Raw genomic sequence first — 19,501 nt, forward strand, 5'->3', positions numbered from 1 at the left:
TAATCCTGGCCGGGCATGGTGGCTCACGCCTGTAATCCCAGCACTTTGGGAGGACGAGGCAGGTGGGTCACCTGAGGTAGGGAGTTTGAGACCAGCCTGACCAACATGGAGAAACCCCGTCTCTACTAAAAATACAAAATTAGCTGGGCATGGTGGCGCGTGCCTGTAATCCCAGCTACTCAGGAGGCTGAGGCAGGAGAATCGCTTGAACCCGGGAGGCGGAGGATGCAGTGAGCCGAGATTGTGCCATTGAACTCCAGCCTGGGCAACAAGAGCGAAACTCTGTCTCAAAAAGTAAAAAACAAACAATAATAATAATCCCACCATTATCACACAAGTTATGATAAACTCCTTGTATACATTTGACTTTAGTGTACTAAAGGGGTATCTTAAACATCAACAGATGGTATGTAAAGGCAAATTTGTCAGTATTTAGAGAAAATACATTCTAAAATTACATGTTCCAAAACGTATGATAAATGATACCACAGACAAAAGGATAAGCTGTACCCCATAGTTTCCAAAACTGAAAATATAAAGCCATGTCAGCTAAGAAAATTCAATTTTCTTTCAAGATGCCATTTGACATCACTAAAAATGTTTCATTTTAAATTCAAGAGTTTACTAACAATTTTATAACTGTTAAAAGTGACAGAGTTGAAAGATGGGTCGGGGGCAGTGGCTCACGCCTGTAATCCCAACACTTTGGGAGGCCAAGTCAGGCAGATCACTTGAGGTCAGAAGTTTGAGACCAGCCTGGCCAACCTGGTAAAACCATATCTCTACTAAAAACACAAAAATTAGCCAGACGTGGAGGCGCATGCTTGTAGTCCCAGCTACTCAGGAGGCAGAGGCAGGAGAATCACTTGAACTCGGGAGGTTGATGCTGCAGTGAGCTGAAATTACGCCACTGCCCCTCCAGCCTGGGTGACAGAGCAAGCCCCTGTCTCCAAAAAAAAGAGTTGAAAGATGGACTAATGGCACCAAAAAAAAAAAAAAAAAAAAAAGAAAGAAATCTACTTAGCTATATTTTAAACTGTTTCAGAATATACCACAACCATTTGCAAAGTTAAAAAAAATCAAACATACAATCCTGCTAGTTTACTTTTCACATATAAATACGAAAATGAAAGCAACCTGGCAAATAAATCTAGGTTAAATGTAATAATCAGAATCACAAATCTAGAATATAAGATGATATAAAAGATGACTGCTGCCAATTCTTAAAAATATAAATAAGGTTTCATACATGATATGAAAAATTAACTTTGATATTAGATTGGCCAAAGCCTATCTGTATCATTGCATTAATATTAATAAAAAATGATGGGTTACATTTTATTACACAGCCATTTTTGTTTAACAATGGAACTACACAGCCATTTTAGTTTAACAAGAAAAATATCATAAAACTGCTTATCATAAAAATAAATTCCACTCACTCATTTCTTGGGTCTAGTCAGTACAAACCAATGCTATAAAACATACCTTTGAGTAGTCATCAGACAAAATTTCAAAGGTGACAACTGAAAAACAAGAAATAGGAAAAATACAATTATCAATTAACATTCTTAATAACAATGCAAACTTGATGAGCAAATTCAACACAGAAATTATACACATACCAGTTTTTTTCTGCCTCTACATGAAACAAGAAGAAAATTGTCATAGTATGTTGTCCCAAAACACCAACAAAACTTAAAAGCCTCATAATTTCTCAATACACATCAACTAGATTTCTTGTAGAACTGAAAGCAAATTCACAAAATATAATGACTTCTAAATTCTGACACTTTCTGAGATGTTGAAAACAGAATAATTTTAAAGACTTTCAAATATACATTAAAGAACAAAAAAACTGTCGCTTAACAAAAAAGATAACAGTCATTTTTTACCCATTCATATCTACCTGATAAACAAAAAGAGCAAAAAATAGCCATTATTAGTGGCACACAGAGTTTCTATTGTTTTCAATAAACAAAGATATAGTAAAACCCTATCACTATGGAAAAAAAAAAAAAAAAACAGAAAAAAATTAGCCAGGAATGGTGGTGCACGCCTGTGGTCCCAGCTATTTGGGAGGCTGAGGTAGGAGGATCTCTTGAGCCTGGGTAGTTGAGGCTGCAGTGAGCTGTGATCATAACACTGCACTCCAGCCTGGGTGACAGAAAAAGATCCTGTTTCTAAAAAGTAAAAATAAAAAAAAAAACAACAAAGGGTGAAACAAGTTGGGAGACTATGCATATAATTCCACAGACCATATATCCCATTAACTCCTTTCCCCTCAATCCCAAATTCTAGGCCAACTGATAAAAGCACTTGAAGTTTCCCATTTTGACTTGACTTCAGTGCCATTCAGAATTCTAAGAATGACCCCCAGTGACCTTTACCCTTGTATAACCCCCCTCCCTTGAGAGTGTGTGTGGAAACTGTGAATTGATAAGACATTGCTCCCATGATTACATTACATTTTATGGCAAAGGGGAGATTTATAATCATATGAGCCCTTTAAAAGCAGAGTTTCAGCTGGGTGCAGTGGCTCACGCCTGTAATCCCAGCACTTTGGGAGGCCAAGGTGGGCGGATCACGAGGTCAGGAGTTCAAGACCAGCCTGACCAACATGGTGAAACCCGTCTCTACTAAAAATATCAAAATTAGCTGGGCATGGTGAAGTGCGCCTCTAATCCCAGCCACCCAGGAGGCTAAGGCAGGAGAATCGCTTGAATCTGGGAGGTGGAGTTTACAGTGAGCCAAGATCATGCCTCTGCACTCCAGCCTGGGCAACAGAGCAAGACTCCGTCTCAAAAATAAATAAATAAATAAATAAATAAATAAATAAATAAATAAATAAAAGCAGAGTTTCTCTGGCTGGCAGCAGAAGAAAAAGTCAGAGATCCAAAACACAAGGGGCTGGGTGAAGTGGCTCATGCCTGGAATCCCAGCACTCTGGGAGACCAAAGCAAAAGGATGGCTGAGGCCAGGAGTTTGAGACCAGCCTGGGCAACATGGCTAGACTCCATCTCTACAAAAAATTATAAAATTAGTGGGGCATGGTGGCTCGCATCTGTAGTTCCAGCTACCTGGGAGGCTAAGGTAGGAGGATCACTTGAGCTCAGGAGTTCAAGGCTACAGTAAACTATGATCATGCCACAGCACTCCAGCCTGGGCAACAAGATCCTACCTGGAAAGAAAAAGAAAGAAAGGAAAGAAAGAAAAGAAAGGAAGGAAGGAAGGAAGGAAGGAAGGAAAGAAGGAAAAGAAATACAAGGAGGATCTGATGAGCTGTTGCTGGCTTGAAGGTGGAGGTGAGCGTGTGATGAGAAATGCATGCAGCCTCTAGAAGCCTAGAGTGGCCCGCAGCTGACAGCCAGAAGGAAATGGGAACCCCAATCCTATAACCACAACAAACTGAATTCTGACAACAACCTGAGTGTATTTGGAAGCAAATTCTTTTTTATTTTTTATTATTTTCGGGGTTGGGGAGGGTGCTTTCTCTGAAAACCAGAAAAGCTGCTAGTCAATTCTAAAAGAACTACAAACTAACTCGTGGAAGCATATTCTTGCCCAGCACCTCCAAGTCAGAGCTCCACCTGGTCAACACCCTGACCTCCTCTCTGAGCACAGAACCTGCACAGACTTAAGATCTGCACAACTGTGAGCTACTAAATGGAAGTTTTAAGCCATCGAGATTCTAGTACAGTAATTTGTTATATAGCAATAAAAAACTAATTACAAACCTTTCTCATTTTAAAACCAGAAAAGCAGACAAACATAAAAAGCCATTTTCATGAATTCAAATTTAGCTTTTTACTCACCTTCTGAATCTAAACACCTTTCAAACTTCAAGGATAATTGATAGGTGTCATAACATCGAACCCGAGGTTTATATGTTCCTAGAAAAAATTAATGTGATGTAAAACCTAAAGACATACTTTCATAGTCAAAACATCCAGATACACTGAGTGTACTTCTTGTTCAGAGATAAGCAGGATTAATTGTAACCAAATCAAAAGAAAGGAATGTAAAAGCAGCCCCTCTCAAACACCCCAAGGAAAAACTGAGCAAAAGCTAACCAAGCAAGTCATAGAAAACCAAACAAAACAACTACGAAACTTTACAAGTAATCTAACAAAATACATGCAAACAATGAAACAGTTTTGTCCACCAGAATGGCAAAGATTAAAAAATGGTTAATAACTGTGTTGGTGAAAGTGTAAAATATTCCCATATACTGTTGTTGATTAGTATACAATTGATACAACTTCTTTGAAGGATAATCCCTAAAATACATGATGTTTGTACACTTTCAATCTATATTTCAACTTACACAAATTGAACTCACAGAAATATATCCACAAGCCTGCCAAAGATATTAAGAATGTTCACTGCAGCATTATTTATAAATGGTCAGAAACTGAAAGCAAATAAAATGTCCACTGACGGGAAAATGGTTGAATAAATGACAATAAATCCACGCAAGGGAATATTACATAGCCCATAAAGCGGATGAGGCAGACCTGTAGTAACCACTGACATGGAAAGCTGCCAAAACATACTATAAAGTAAAAGTACAGGGAGAGCACAGGCGAGTGCTGGAGAATGATCCATATAATACGATCCCAATTTTGTACAAATGAATGGCAACTTTGGCACTTTGTCTTTTTTTTTTTGAGACAGAGTCTCATTCTGTCATTTAGACTGGGGTGCAATGGCGTGGTCTCGGCTCACTGAAACCTCCGCCTCCCAGGTTCAAGTGATTCTCCTGCCTCAGCCCCCTGAGTAGCTGGGATTACAGGCGCAGGCCACGATGTCCAGCTAATTTTTGTATTTTTAGTAGAGACGGGATTTCATCATGTTGGTCAGGCTGGTCTCGAACTCCTGACCTCAGGTGATCCACCCGCCTTGGCCTCCCAAAGTGCTGGGATTACAGGCGTGAGCCATTGAGCCTGGCTTCTTTTTTTTTTTTTCTTTGAAATGGAGTCTTGCTCTGTCGCCCGGGCTGGAGTGCAGAGGAGTAATCTCGGCTCACTGCAACCTCTGCCACCTGGATTCAAGTGATTCTCCTGCCTCAGCCTCCCAAGTAGCTGGGATTACAGGTGCCTGCCACCACATCTGGCTAATTTTTGTATTTTTATTAGAGATGGGGTTTCACCGTGTTGGCCAGGCTGGTCTTGAACTCCTGAGTTCAGGTGATCTGCCTGTCTCCGCCTCCCTAAGTGCTGGGATTACAGGAGTGAGCCACCGTGCCTGGCCTAACTTTGGCACTTTGTAAGGCAAAAGTTGGAGGAACTAACTTCACAATGATAGTCTATCTCCGTGAAGTGCAATTTCGGAGACTTTCATATTTTATGTTATGTATTTAAAATAAAGACATCTTAAAAATAAAAGAATGAGGTAGTCCTTTGTTTTCTGGCATAGATCAAAACCCAAGATTTAGTTTAAAAAAAAAAAAGGTTATTTTGTGGGGTTTTCTTTGGTGGTTTTTTTTTTTTTCCTTTTTTGAAATGGGGGTCTCACTCTGTCAACCAGGCTGGAGCACAGAGGTGCAATAACAGCTCACTGCAACCTCAACTTCCCTGGGCTCCAGTGATCCTCGCACCTCAGCTTCCCAAGTAGTGGGGACCAAGAGGCGCCTGCCACCACGACTGGGTAATTTTTGTATTTTTTGTAAAGATGGGGTTTCACCACATTGCCCAGGCTGGTCTCAAACTCCTGGGCTCAAGTGATCCACCCACCTCAGCTCCCGAAATGCTGGAATTACAGGCATGAGCCACCGCACCCAGCTTAAAAAAGAGAAGTTTAAAACCAGTAAATATGAGCCCACTGTCGTATGGCAATAATTTTAATAAATTTGTGTGTGTGTGTGTATACACACATATATATGCGTGTGTATATGTGTGTATATATATATATCCATATAGACAGATACATATATATGTACACAATTTTATGCACGCACACACACACACACACATAATTTGAAAGGCTATACATAAAACTTTTAATATAGCCAGGACCTTTATTCCACTGTCGTTTGTTTTGGGAGCTTTAAGTTTTTTTTTAGAGACAGGGTCTCGCTCTGTTGCCCAGGTTGGAGCACAGTGGTACAATTATAGCTCACTGTAACCTCAAACTGCTAGGCTCAGGCAATCCTCCTGCCTCTGCCCCGTGAGTAGCTGACACTACAGGTGCACACTACCACTTTCAGCTAATTTCTTTTTATTTTTTGTAGGGACAGGATCTTGCTGTGTTGCTCAAGCTGGTCTTGAACTCCTGGCCTCAAGTAATCCTGCCTCAGCCTCCCAAAGTGCAGGGATTATAGGCATGAGCTACTGTGTACCCTGCTGTTTTTTGTTGCTATGCTGTTTAAAAGGCTTACAAGTATTACTTTGGCCACTAGGGGGAAAAAAGTGGTAAAAAAATATAAACATTAATAAAAGTAGATCCTCTATTTCTTATCTTTCATCCCCAAGTAACAGAAAAAATTAACACAGCCACTAAGGATAGATTTGAATCTGGCATGATCATAAACCCAATGCTTCCAAAAGGAATCAAGAGGCCGGTCACTTCCGTAACAAATCAGCACATCCCCTGGGTTCATTCCCTTAGATAATCTATTTCCCCAACCAGAATGAAAGGTCTTCAGGGCCAACCTTATTCAACTTGTTTTTAGCCAAAAGGCCTAGAACACCAAAGGGAATCTAAGAAAGAAGTAGGGATAGATACCGAGATTGAAAGAAAAACCTCTACCAAATTAAATGCAGAAGCAAGTGACACTCCAACTCCACTTCCCCTACCATACCAGAAAAAGGCCTCTAGGAAAGTCAAACCAGGACTCTGGACTCCACAACTGTGCTGTCCAATATGGCAGCCACTAGCAATGTGAGACTAAGTTAAAATTAATTAAAATCAAATTAAATTTAAGATTCCAGCTGGGTGCCATGGCTCATGTTAATCCGAGCACTTTGAGACAGGCAGACGACTGCTTGAGTCCAGGAGTTTAAGACCAATGTGGGCAAAATACTGAGACCCCATCTCTATTAAAAAAAAATTTTTTTTGACCGGGCGCAGTGGCTTACGCCTGTAATTCCAGCACTTTGGGAAGCTGAGGTGGACGGATCACCTAAGGTCGGGAGTTCAAGCCTGACCAACACGAAGAAACCCCATCTCTACTAAAAATACAAAATTAGCCGGGCGTGGTGGTGCATGCCTGTAATCCCAGCTACTCAGGAAGCTGTGGCAGGAGAATCACTCGAACCCGGGAGGCAGAGGTTGTGGTAAGCCAAGATCGTACCACTGCATTCCAACCTGGGCAACAAGAGTGAAACTCTGTCTCAAAAAAAAAAAAAAAAATTTTAATTAGCGAGGCATAATGGTGAGCACCTATATTTCTAGCCACTCAGGAAGCTGAGGAAGGAGGATGGCTTGAGCCCATAAGTTCAAGGTTACAATGAGTGAAACACTGTCTCTTAAAAAAAAAAAAAAAAAAAAAAAAAAAAAGACATTCAGTTCCTCAGTCTCAGTCTCACTACCATGTTTCACATTTTCTCTCTCTCTCTCTCTCCCTCCCTCCTCTCTCTCTCTTTCTTTTTTTGAGACAGAGTCTCGCTCTGTTGCCCAGGGTAGAGTGCAGTGGCGCGATCCTGGCTCACTGCAACCTCCACCACCTGGGTTCAAGTGATTCTCATGCCTCAGCCTCCAAGTAGCTGGGATTACAGGTGCACGCCATCACGCCTAGCTAAATTCTTTATTTTTAATAGGGACAGGATTTCACCATGTTGGGCAGGCTGATCTCGAACTCCTGGCCTCATGTGATCTGCCTGCCTCAGCCTCCCAAAGTGCTGGGACTATAGGTGTGAGCCACCCCGCCCAGACCACATATTATTTATGAAATATTTTTAAGATAAAATAAAACCGAGACATTCTGAATAAGAAGGAAAGCCATTAGGCCAGGTGCAGTGGCTCACACCTATAATCCCAGCACTTTGAGAGGCCAAGTTGGGCAGATCACTTGAGGCAAGGAGTTCGAGACCAGCCTGGCCAGCATGGGGAAACCCTACCTCTACTAAAAAAATACAGATATTAGTGTGGTGGTGTGCACCTGTAGTCCCAGCTACTCAGGAGACTGACGCAGGAGAATCGCTTGAACCCAGGAGGTGGAGGTTGCAGTCAGCCAAAATCATGCCACTGCACTCCAGACTGGGTGACAGAGTGAGACTCTGTTAAAAAAGAAGGAGGAGAAGGAGAAGAAAGAGAAGAGGGAGAGGGAGAGGGAGAAGGAGGAGAAGGAGAAGAAGAACCATTAATTTTGCATGGGAACAGAGGACGATTTCATAAAAGAAAGTGTCATTTAACAAATCTGTACCCTAGCTTTCTTAAGTACTAGATCTGCGAGCCTAGACAAGTCACTTAAAATCTCCGGATCTAGAAAATGAAGAAAATGTAAGTTTCTTCTAGTGTTCAGTAAGGGTGTCCATATATCTTAGCTTTCCTCAATTCTTTTTACCAGTTTCTGAACATAAAACTGAAGGCTAAGAGATGTAGATAGTGTTAGTTAGCACTGAGATAATCATTAACACAAAGCAAAAGAGACTGGCCTACGTATGTATAACAGGTACTACCAAAAAGAAAGTGTTTGGAAAAGGAATACTGATACCGGCAAAAAATGTTTGGACAATATACAGGACTTATGAACCAAAATCACAACCATTAAAGGTTGGGTGATACTTTCCAACACTCCAACACACTAAAAGTTCTCTATATTTCATGATTTTTTGATAATGATAAATACTGTTAATGTAAAATCTTAGGGATATTTTTAAAAATTAGTACATTATACAGAAAATCATGTTATAAGTGACCTTTTCTAAAACTCTCATTCATTGTTAGTAGGAGTGCAAATGATATGATCACTTTGGGGAAAGACTTGGAAGTTTCCCAGAATACTAAACATACACCTACCCAGGACCCCAAAATTCCACTTCTAGGTATTTACCAAGGACATGAAAGTATATACCCACAAAACAGACTTCTATGTGATTGTTCATAGTGCTTTATTAGTAACAGCCAAAAAACTGAATGAAAACAGCCCAGGTGTTCATCACATGGAGAATGGGGTAAATAAACTGTGGTTTAGTCATATAATAATATTTTTTGGTAATAAAAAAAAGAAGCTATTGACACATACAACGTGTATGAATCTCAAATACAAAATCCTACATGAAATAAGTCTCACAGAGAAAGAATATATAGTGTATGACTACATTTATATTAAGTTCTAAAACAGGCTAAACTTGTCTGTACTGAAAAAAATCAGCAATGGTTGTCTCTGCATGAGTGGGAGAAATTTTCTGCAGGAAAAAAATGTTTCTGTATCTTGATAGAGCTTTGTGTTACACAAGCGTGTGCATTTGTCAAAACTAATCAAATGGTAAACTTAGGATCTGTACATTTCACCAATATAAATTTACCTTGAAAAAAGTCATAAGTAAATATTGATAAATACTGAACTCCAGCTAATGATATATATGCTGAGGTGTTTTGGGGTGAAGTATACTGGTATCTTCAACTTACACTGAAATGCATCAAAGAAACAAGATGGACTGATGTATGAACAAAGAGACAGATGCATGGGATAAATCAAATACTGCAGAGTAAACGATTTACAGCAGAATTCAGGTAGTAGTTAAATGGGTGATTACTATATAATTTTTTTCAATATTTCTGTGTGTTTGAAATTTTTTATAATAAAATTCTAGGGTTTTAAAAAAAAAAAAAGACCTTTCCCATCACAGCATTTCCTGGTACAAAATGCATGGAAATCATAACCAAAAAGATGCTTACCAGTTGCTAAAATGTACTGTCCATCTTTTGACACCTTAATAGTGGTACATACAGTAGGCATTTCAAAATCCTGAATTAGTTCAATTCTCCTACGGACATCTAAAACGAGAGAAAAAAACAACTAGTTTCACTAACATGTGCTTATTCTCTATCATAAGAAGACAAATGTGTGCCAAGCAGTCACCACAATTATAAACAGGTGAAATTCATCCCAAATGCTTCCTGGCCTTGGGAAAGGTCACCAGCATAGCCCAACCATTAAACAGCAGAGGTTTTTTCCTTAGCTCATAGATTGTTTTTCTAAGCTAAGTATTTCATTTTTACTTTTCAAGAAGAAAAAAAGTATCATCATTAATTGAAAAAAAATTTTTCCACAACAGTGTATCAAACATCCAGTGTTAGGACGAAGAACATAAACATTAAACCACTTTTTTTGGGGGGAGGGACAGGGTCTCACTCTTGTCACCCAGCCTAGAGTGCAGTGGCATGATCATGGCTCACTATAGCCTCAACCTCCTGGGCTCAAGCGATCCTCACACCTCAGCCCCCCAAATAGCTAGGACTACAGGCGCATGCCACTGCACCCAGGTATTTTTGTATTTTTTGTAGAGATGGGGTTTCGCCACGTTGCCCAGTCTAGTCTCGAATTTCTAGGGCCAAGCAATCCTCCCATTTCAGCCTCCCAAAGTTCTGGGATTGCAGGAGTGAGCCACTGCACTGGGCCCCTAAACCACTATTCTACTCAATCATGGCAAAGACAAAAATCTAACTTTTTCTTCTCCTAAATAACAGGTTTAAGCCTCCAAACTCTTTTTTTTTTTTTTTTTTTTGAGACAAAGTCTCACTCTTGCCCAAGCTGGAGTGCAGTGGTGTGATATTGGCTCACCGCAACCTCCACCTCCCAGGTTCAAGCGATTCTCCTGCCTCAGTCTCCCGAGTAGCTGGGGCTACAGGCACGCGCCACCATGCCTGGTTAATTTTTGTATTTTTAGTAGAGATGGGGTTTCACTATGTTGGCCAGGCTGGTCTTGAACTCCTGACCTCGTGATCTGCCCACCTGGGCCTCCCAAAGTGCTGAGATTACAGGTGCAAGCCACCGTACCTGGCCCAACCTCTTAACTTTATATAAGAAACTGCTACGAAGCTAACCTAACTTACGCCTCTGTTGGCACCAATTGTCTGCAGACAAGAGGAAACGCCTTTGATACCTTAGGTTTTTAAAGAATAACTTACACAAAATATATGGGAAAATAAATTTTCTTTCATATGTGACAAGCTGTAATGAAGAAAATATAATAAAAACTTGTTCACCAAAATTATTAAAGTTAGAAATTTTTCTTACAATTTCTTGCTGCCGTAAATTTAAAAGAATCAACATCTTCTGCAATAATCTTTTATTGTTCGGGTTCATACATTCTACACGTAAAATTCTTTTCTTCAAAAAATGCTCATTGTCTCTGTATCTCAAACATTGATAAATGGATTTAATTTACAGGATAAGATTTTGATACACCAGAGAGCAAAGCAATTATGGACCTGTTAGGAGAGACAGTCCTCCTTGGACCTGCATGCTTACTGGGTATGGTGAGATTGCAAGGCCCCAGCCACTCTTACCTGAGCCATTTCTCAGGGTTGTTTACACTGCTGAGAACCTTGATAGACAGGTAACATGTCCCTTCTAGACAAAGCACAGGTTTGCTTACCGCTTGCTAGAAAAGCAGCGGACTTCCCAAGCTGTGTTGCTCAGCCACAACACAAATCCACTGTGTGCCAAGCACCCATCTGGACTGTGCTAAGTGTCCCCAGGAGACTCAAGAGGGGAACTGGCACAAATATGCTGATGCTTATGCTATTTACTGTGCTGTGAGTAATAAAATCTGCATCTCTAACCCAGGAGTCTTGCGTCTACTGTTGTTATTCATGAAACAGTAACAGGCTAACTTATTAGTTAATAAGGTAAAATCAAATCTCATACCCTCCAGGAACATACCAACCACAACAAAAAATTTCTTAAGAAGGAGAAAGGCGGCCGGGCGCGGTGGCTCAGGCCTGTAATCCCAGCACTTTGGGAGGCCAAGGTGGGCGGATCACCTGAGGTTGGGAGTTCGAGACCAGCCTGACCAACATAGAGAAACCCCATCTCTATTAAAAATACAAAAAAAAATTAGCCACGCATGGTGGCTTGTAATCCCAGCTACTCAGGAGGCTGAGGCAGGAGAACTGCTTGAATCCGGGAGGTGGAGGTTGCAGTGAGCTGAGGTCACCCCATTGTACTCCAGCCTGGACAACAAGAGTGAAACTCCATCTCAAAAAAAAAAAAGAAGGGCTGGGTGCAGTGGATCATGGCTGTAATCCCAAAACTTTGGGAGGCCAAGGTGGGAGGACTGCTCAAGCCCAGGAGTTAGAGACCAGTCTGGGCAACACAGCGAGACCCCATGTCAAATGAAAAAAAAAAAAAAAAAGGGACAAGAGCATTCATTTTCCACTATATGTTACTGCATTCTTATAAATCCTCACTTATATATGATAACAGCAAATGAGTAAAAGCTTAGAACATAGATCACTAATGCAACTGAAGTGGGAAAAAACAATACTCACCTACATCTTTCTTCTGTAGCGCTCTCTTCTTCCTATCAGAAAGCCACTTAAAGAAAATGAAGAGACTTTATTTTAAAACAAATTTAGCTAAATTGTTTTTTGGCTTGCAAAATCAATACATGCTTATATTTAAAAATTCAAACTTTACAGGTATCTATAACATAGGAAGCAAAAATATTCTCTAATCCTAACTCTACTCTTAACATATTAAATATCTCCTGGATTTTTTTTCTTGTGTATACTTAAAATACATTAGATAATTTCTTTTATTTTTACTTTTTTAGAGACAGGGTCTCATGCCCAGTCTGTATTACAATGATGCGACGTGGCTGCAGCTCACCGAAGCCTCAAACTCCTGGGCTCAAACAATCCCCGCCTTTGCCTTGCAAAATGCTAGGTCTACTGACATGGGCACCAGGCCCAGCCAGATAAGAAATTTTTTGAACTACAACCTTTTACACAAGAGAAAAACTAACCCATCTAACCAACCTAACGGAAAGCAGAAAGCCTCAAATATTATGGGTTATAACTAAATATACGGAACAATTTAATCTATTTAAGTGAGAATTTAAAAAGTAAAACATTTATAGAAGAATGTTTCTTACAGAAATATATTTTTTACAAAGAATAAAGCCAGATAAATAACTGACCAAATAGCTGATACTTGGCCAGGCACAGTGGCTCACGCCTATAATCCCAGCATTTTGGGAGGCCGATCAAGACCAGCCTGGCCAACATGGTGAAACCCCGTCTCTACTAAAATACAAAAAATTAGCCAGCTGTGGTGGTGGGCACCTGTAATCCCAGCTACTCGGGAGGCTGAGGCAGGGGAATCACTTGAACCCGGGAGGCGGAGGTTGCAGGGAGCTGAGATCTTGCCACTACACTCCAGCCTGGTGACTGAGAGAGACTCCGTCTCAAAAAAAAAAAAAGGAAAAAAACAGGCTTAACCACTGGAAAACTAATGAAAATAAATTTAACAGCACTAAAAATACAACAAAAGCTGATTAATTCCAGAATGGGAGATTGTAGGTCAAATTGCGTGAATAAAATTCATAGCCCCAAGTCAAAAGTGTGACAGGGCTGAAAATGAAAATTAACTTTATTCATCAATACATTAAACAAATATTTATTACTACTAAATGCCAGTAATTAGGTATAGCAGTAGTAAATAAAACAGGAAAAAAAAAACCCTCTTGGCCAAGTGCAGTGGTTCATATCTATAATCCCAGCACTGAGGCAATGGGATCACTTGAGCCCAGGAGTTCGAGACCAGCCTGGCAATAAAGTGAGATCACTGTCTCTACAAAAAAAAAAAAAAAAAAAGAAGCTGGGCATGTTGGTGTGCACCTGCAGTCCCAGCTACTCAGTAGGCTGAGGTGCAAGGATCGTTGAGTCCAGGGAAGTCAAGGCTGAGGTGAGCCATGATTGTGCCACTGCACTCCAGCCTGGGCAACAGAGTAAACCCCCGTCTCAAAAAAAAAAAAAAAAAAAAAAATTAAATTAAAAAATCTAAAAACCCCTCCTTTCATGAAGCTTTCTTTCAAGTGAGAGAACACCAACAAATAAGGAAGCAAAATAATTAGAATGTCAGATGGTTATGTATGCCATGGAAAAAATAAAGCAAGAAAAGGAGACAAAGTGTTGGTGGAGAATCATGATTTTAAGGTTAAGGTTCTCTTGAGCAACGACCTGAAAGGCATGAGGAGGCAAGCCTGGTGAACATCTGGGAGAAAAGCAGGCAGGCAGGGGGAATCCCCAGTGCCAAGGTCCTACGGCAGGAGTGTGCCTGGTCTCGAGCAGTGAGGAGACTTGTGAGGCCAGTGTAAGGTGGAGAACAGCGACCGCTTTCTCCAGGAAGGCAGGAAGGCACAACATCAAGTAGCACCTTAAAGGCCACTCAAAGGACTCTGCTTTTCACCCCTAAGAGACCAGGAGCCACTGGACGGTTTTGAGTAGAAGATCACCCTGGCAGCTTACTGATAATAGACTGTGGAATAAAGGGGTAGAGGGTGGAAACTGAGAAACCGCTTAGAAGTCAACTGCAATAACTGCAATTGCATAGTCCAGGGGTGACAGTGTCTTGAATCAGTGACAGTAATGGAGATGACTGGATTCTGGATCTATACTGAACATAGAACCAACGGCATTTTCTAGTGGATTCTATGAGAGCAAAGAAACAACAACAAAAAGCCTCCAGTGTTTTTGGCGTCAACAGTTTGAGGGATGGAGTTGCCACTGACTGAGAGAGGAAAGACCACTAGGTTGGAGGAGGGGAAATGCGGGGGGAAAGCTGGTGTTCTACTTTGGACAAGTTAAGTTTGAGATGCCTATCAGACATCCAAGTGGGGATGTCAAGAAACAGCTGGATACACAAGTCCAGTTCAGAGTAGAGGTAAGGGCTAGAAACGTCAATGTGATAATTATCGATACACAGATGTGCTTAAAATCAGGAGACTGCATCAGATCACCAGGGGAGTAAATGTAGAGGCTTCTCTACATTAATAAAAAGGTAAAGCCCAGGAGAGAAGCAATATTTGCACAGATCAGACAACAACTGGGGTTCCACGTGTAGTTTAGGCACCACACCTCAAAGAAATAACCAGAAAACATTAACCAGGACAAGCAGGGGTTTCCAAATCCACCCAGCTCAAGCTACCCTCCCTACCACTCCACTGGAACTCCTCACCAAGGTCAAGGGTGCTCTGCATCATGCCAAAGTCGATGGTCGCTTTTCTGCCTTCATCTTACTGAAGCTCTCAGTAGCAGTTGACACAGGTGACCACTCCCTCCTCCTTGAAACACTTGCTTCTACAAAACTACACATTTCCGGGTATCCCCTTCCATCAGTGCCTACTAGTCTTTCTTCTTTGCCAGGTTCCCCTCCTCTTCTTGGATGACAAATGTTAAGACTGCCTCAGGTCCTCAGGCCAGTTATCTTCCTGTTCTTTCTCTCACAATTTGATCTCACCTAGTCCCAAACAACGACAGTGACTTAACCTACAATCTCCATCCCAGTATCCATGCAACTGCTAACTACTCAACATCTCCATTTGGTATGTATTAGAACTTCAAACGTTCAGTACTGAAAATAAAAATCTTGGGGTGGGCACAGTGGCTCATGCCTGTAATCCCAGCACTTTGGGAGGCCGAGGCGGGTGGATCACTAGGTCAGGAGATCGAGACCATCCTGGCCAACATGGTGAAACCCGTCTCTACTAAAAATACAAAAATTAGCTGGGCGTGGTTGGCTTGTGCCTGTAATCCCAGCTACTGGGGAGGCTGAGGCAGGAGAACCGCTTGAACCCGGGAGGTTGCGGTGAGCCAAAATCAGGCCATTGCACGTGATCTCAAAAAAAAAAAAAAAAAATCATAACCCTTTTTGCTCACTACGTTCCTCCTCTCCACCCTTCAACGTGTTCCTTCTCGATTCCTCTCCATGTCAGTTAGCAGCAATACCATGCACCCGCTTGTTCAGACTCAAAACTGAAGAGTTCTCTGATTCCTTCCTTTTTGTCACCTCAACATCCCTCTACCAACAATCCAATCCATTAGCAAGTTCCATTAGCCCTATCTGCAAAATATGTCCTGAATCTCAGTGTCTTAGCATCTCCTTTGTTACCAGGCAAGCCCAAGCCACCAAAGTCGCTCACTTGGACTACCTAATTAATCCCCACTGGAACCCTCCCCAGCTAGTCATTTGTCACACAGCAGCCCACGTCGAAACACAACGGTGACTTCCAGCAGCACTAAGAATAAAACTTGAACTTCCTACCTTTCCTACCAGGCCTACCTCTCCAGCCCCATCCACCCTGCTCTCACCCCCTCACTCAGCATACTACAATCACACCTGTGCCTCTTCTGGTCCTCCTACATATCCAGTACATTCCCATGTGGGGACTTCTGCACTTTCTGTTCTCAGCAGTGAAAACTCTTCCCCGTATCTTCACACGACTAGCTCCTCTTCATCATTTAAGTTTCTGCTCATATGTCACCTCTTGTAGAGAGGACTTCCCTGAAGGTTTTTTTTTTTTTTTTGAGACGGAGTCTCGCTCTGTCGCCCAGGCTGGAGTGCAGTGGCGCGATCTCGGCTCACTGCAGGCTCCGCCTCCCAGGTTCACGCCATTCTCCTGCCTCAGCCTCTCTGAGTAGCTGGGACTACAGGCGCCCGCCACCATGCCCGGCTAATTTTTTGTATTTTTAGTAGAGACGGGGTTTCACTGTGGTCTCGATCTCCTGACCTCGTGATCCGCCCGCCTCGGCCTCCCAAAGTGCTGGGGTTACAAGCGTGAGCCACCACGCCCGCCCCCCGAAGGTTTTATCCTAAACACTTTCTCTCACTACTTTATCCAAAACAGCTCTCTTCTAACCATTCATCACGAAAAGTACTTTTTGACTGCCTGAAATTGCCTTATTTGCTCACTTGTTTACTTCCCTTTTCCCCAACAGGGAACCTTATCTGAAATATCCACCATATATCCCAATACTTAAAACAGAGTTGCTTGCACATAGTAACTTCTCAATACGTGTGGAGAATGAATGAACAAAATGAGAAAGCTCATGAGGTGTGAAGAACAATTGGAAGGCAGAGAATTATTTAAACCAGAATTTTAGGAAGAAAGGAAAAACCTAAGCACTGGCTCCAAATTTTTGTAGAAGCAGACACATGGAAGGAGAGCTATATTTACTCTGTTTTCAAGGGCAGGACTCAGGCCAACAGTGGCATGCTATAAGGTGACATATTTGAAAACCACTTTCTAACAAGTGCAGAGTCTCAAAATGGAAATGAGCTTCCACAAAAGGTAGTGCTCAGTGGTAGTGCGTGGACAGAGGCTTGATCATCACGTATAAGAAACAAAAGACAAGTTTCAGAGCCTAAGTGTGTCATGCTGGACAAGTCACCCTTCCCCTTGCTGGATCTCAGCTGCATATTAAACGCATTATTAAATCTCAGCTGCATCATTAAACACGAGAAGATTGGAAGAGAATTACCGATTTGTCCGAGCCCTTTCCAACTTTAAGACTAGGAACCAGGTTAAGTTCAGCAAGGCTCAAAAATACTGTCCTCTACACCATAAATTCTGCAGATGCGAAGTCTGTATCTCCCTTGTTCACTGTTGTATCCTTAAGACCTGGCAAATGATAGAGACTCCACAAACAGCTGATGGTCATATAGGGGAGAGATGCGTCAACCAATCTCCATGTTTTCCACCTCAGTGTGTGGCAGGGTCTGTGAACACCCAAAGAAGCCCAAATGGATGCGTTCTCTGGAACAGAGAACTTCACAAAAGTTCCAGCAAAGCTCACTGACCCTGATTACCCCTTGGTCCAGCTTCTGGCGCGGTGATGGCAGTGTCCTGGTCTCCCAATGCCGACACCTCCCCAGGAAACTGTCAGCCGCCTCTGGGCCTCCCCGAGTCGGGGGGGTGCCCAGGGTCCAGCTAAAACAGCGGCTAGGGCCGAGGAGAGGGGCGGCTGCCCCACGAGGAAGACGGCCCCAAAGAGCTCGAGAGTGAGGGGGCCGGGAAGTGACTCACCTCAGGAAGGGACTTGCCGCAGCTGAGGCTGTAAATCTTCACCTCATTGAGGCTGGAGACCTGCATGGCGGCGCACAACACTGTTCAAGTCCCAGGTCCTTTCCCACCAGCGTGCTCGAGCACCGGAATCCCGGGGCCTCCGAGCCCCTGCTCCGCGGCTATCGGCCGCTGGCGCCGGCTGATGACGCACTTCCGGGCGCCGGCACACGCGCGCACGTTCCCAGAAGAGGCAAAGTGGCTGAATCCGGGAAGAGCGGCGGCCGGGAGGAAAATTAGTGAGGTTTTGGCAACCCGGCGGGTCAGTCAGCGACGCTGCTACGGGGCAAGACTAGACGCTGCTCTCCCTGCTGTTAACATCCCGAGCGGCAGGAGGAGGCTTTCGAGTCTCTGCCCAGGCCGAGATGTCATCTTTCCGGGCGGGGGCGAGGCGGTTCAGCGAGTGAACCCAGCTAGCGAAGGCGACCAGGGTGCGAATTCCGAGTGGAAGTGTATTCTTTTCTCTCCTCCAATGTTTCTGCGACGTTACATTAGAAGTACTGTAGGCCGGGTGCGGTGGCTCACGCCTGTAATCCTAGCACTTTGGGAGGCCGAGGCAGGCGGATCACCTGAGGTCGGCGGATCACCTGAGGTCAGGAGTTCAAGACCAGCCTGGCCAAGATGGAGAACTACGTTCATATTTATAAAACATTTGGAACCCAGTACTTGGCACATAGTAAGACCATGTAAATGTTTGTAAAATAAAACTGAAAATAAATGCCATATACCAAATAAGTGGAAATGTATCAAAATTCCATTAGCATTTCCTTTTTAACAGTTTTATTGAGATATAATTAACATACTATAAAATGTGCCCATTGAATGTACAATGTAATGACTTATAGTGTATCCAGAGTTCTGCAACCATCACCACAATCATTTTTAGAACAAAAAGAAACCCTGGCCTCAATTAGCATTCACTCCATGCCCCATCCCCCACCAAGCCCTAGACAACCACTAATCTACTTTCTGTTGGGGTTATGGGTTTTTTTCCATGGGGGAATCTCACTTTGTCGTCCAGGTTGGAATACAGTGGCATGATCATGACCCACTGCAGCCTCAAACTCAAGCTCAAGCTGTCCTTCCACCTCAGCCTCCTGAGTAGCTGGGAGTACAGGTACACTACCACAGCTGGCTGTTTTGTTTTTATAGAGATGGGTCTACCAGTTGAGCATCCCTAATCCAAACATTTCAAATCCGAAATGCTCCAGTGAGCATTTCCTTTTGAGCATCACACTGACACTCATGCTGTTTCAGATTTTGGAGCATTTTAGATTTTGGATTTTCAGATTAGGGATACTCAACCTGTATTTTATAAGGGCACCAATCCCATTCGTGAGAGCTCTGTCCTTAAGACCTAACCAGGGGCTGAGCACGGTGGCTCACTCCTATAATCCCAGCACTTTGGGAGGCCAAGGCAGGCAGATCACGAGGTCAGGAGTTTGAGACCAGCCTGGCGAACATAGTGAAACTCTACTAAAAATGCA

General features: G+C 42.6%; 1 protein-coding gene across 2 annotated transcripts in view; it reads right to left on the reverse strand.

Moving 5' to 3' along the window:
- NOL10 (nucleolar protein 10) overlaps nt 1–18,170 on the reverse strand; it is a 129,432-nt gene extending 111,262 nt beyond the window's left edge. For both annotated transcript variants that reach the window (XR_004026955.1, XM_003272741.3), the window contains exons 1-5: nt 17,979–18,170; nt 12,442–12,487; nt 9,844–9,942; nt 3,816–3,893; nt 1,489–1,526 (exon numbers count right to left, since the gene is read on the reverse strand). Coding sequence is in view for 1 of the 2 variants with exons in the window: in XM_003272741.3 (XP_003272789.2) it covers nt 1,489–1,526; nt 3,816–3,893; nt 9,844–9,942; nt 12,442–12,487; nt 17,979–18,044 (327 nt within the window). In the remaining variant the exon portion in view is untranslated. The remainder of the gene's footprint in view (nt 1–1,488; nt 1,527–3,815; nt 3,894–9,843; nt 9,943–12,441; nt 12,488–17,978) is intronic.
- Nucleotides 18,171–19,501: the final 1,331 nt, after the last annotated feature.

This window comes from Nomascus leucogenys, chromosome 19 (assembly GCF_006542625.1).
Source record: "Nomascus leucogenys isolate Asia chromosome 19, Asia_NLE_v1, whole genome shotgun sequence".
NCBI lineage: Eukaryota > Metazoa > Chordata > Mammalia > Primates > Hylobatidae > Nomascus > Nomascus leucogenys.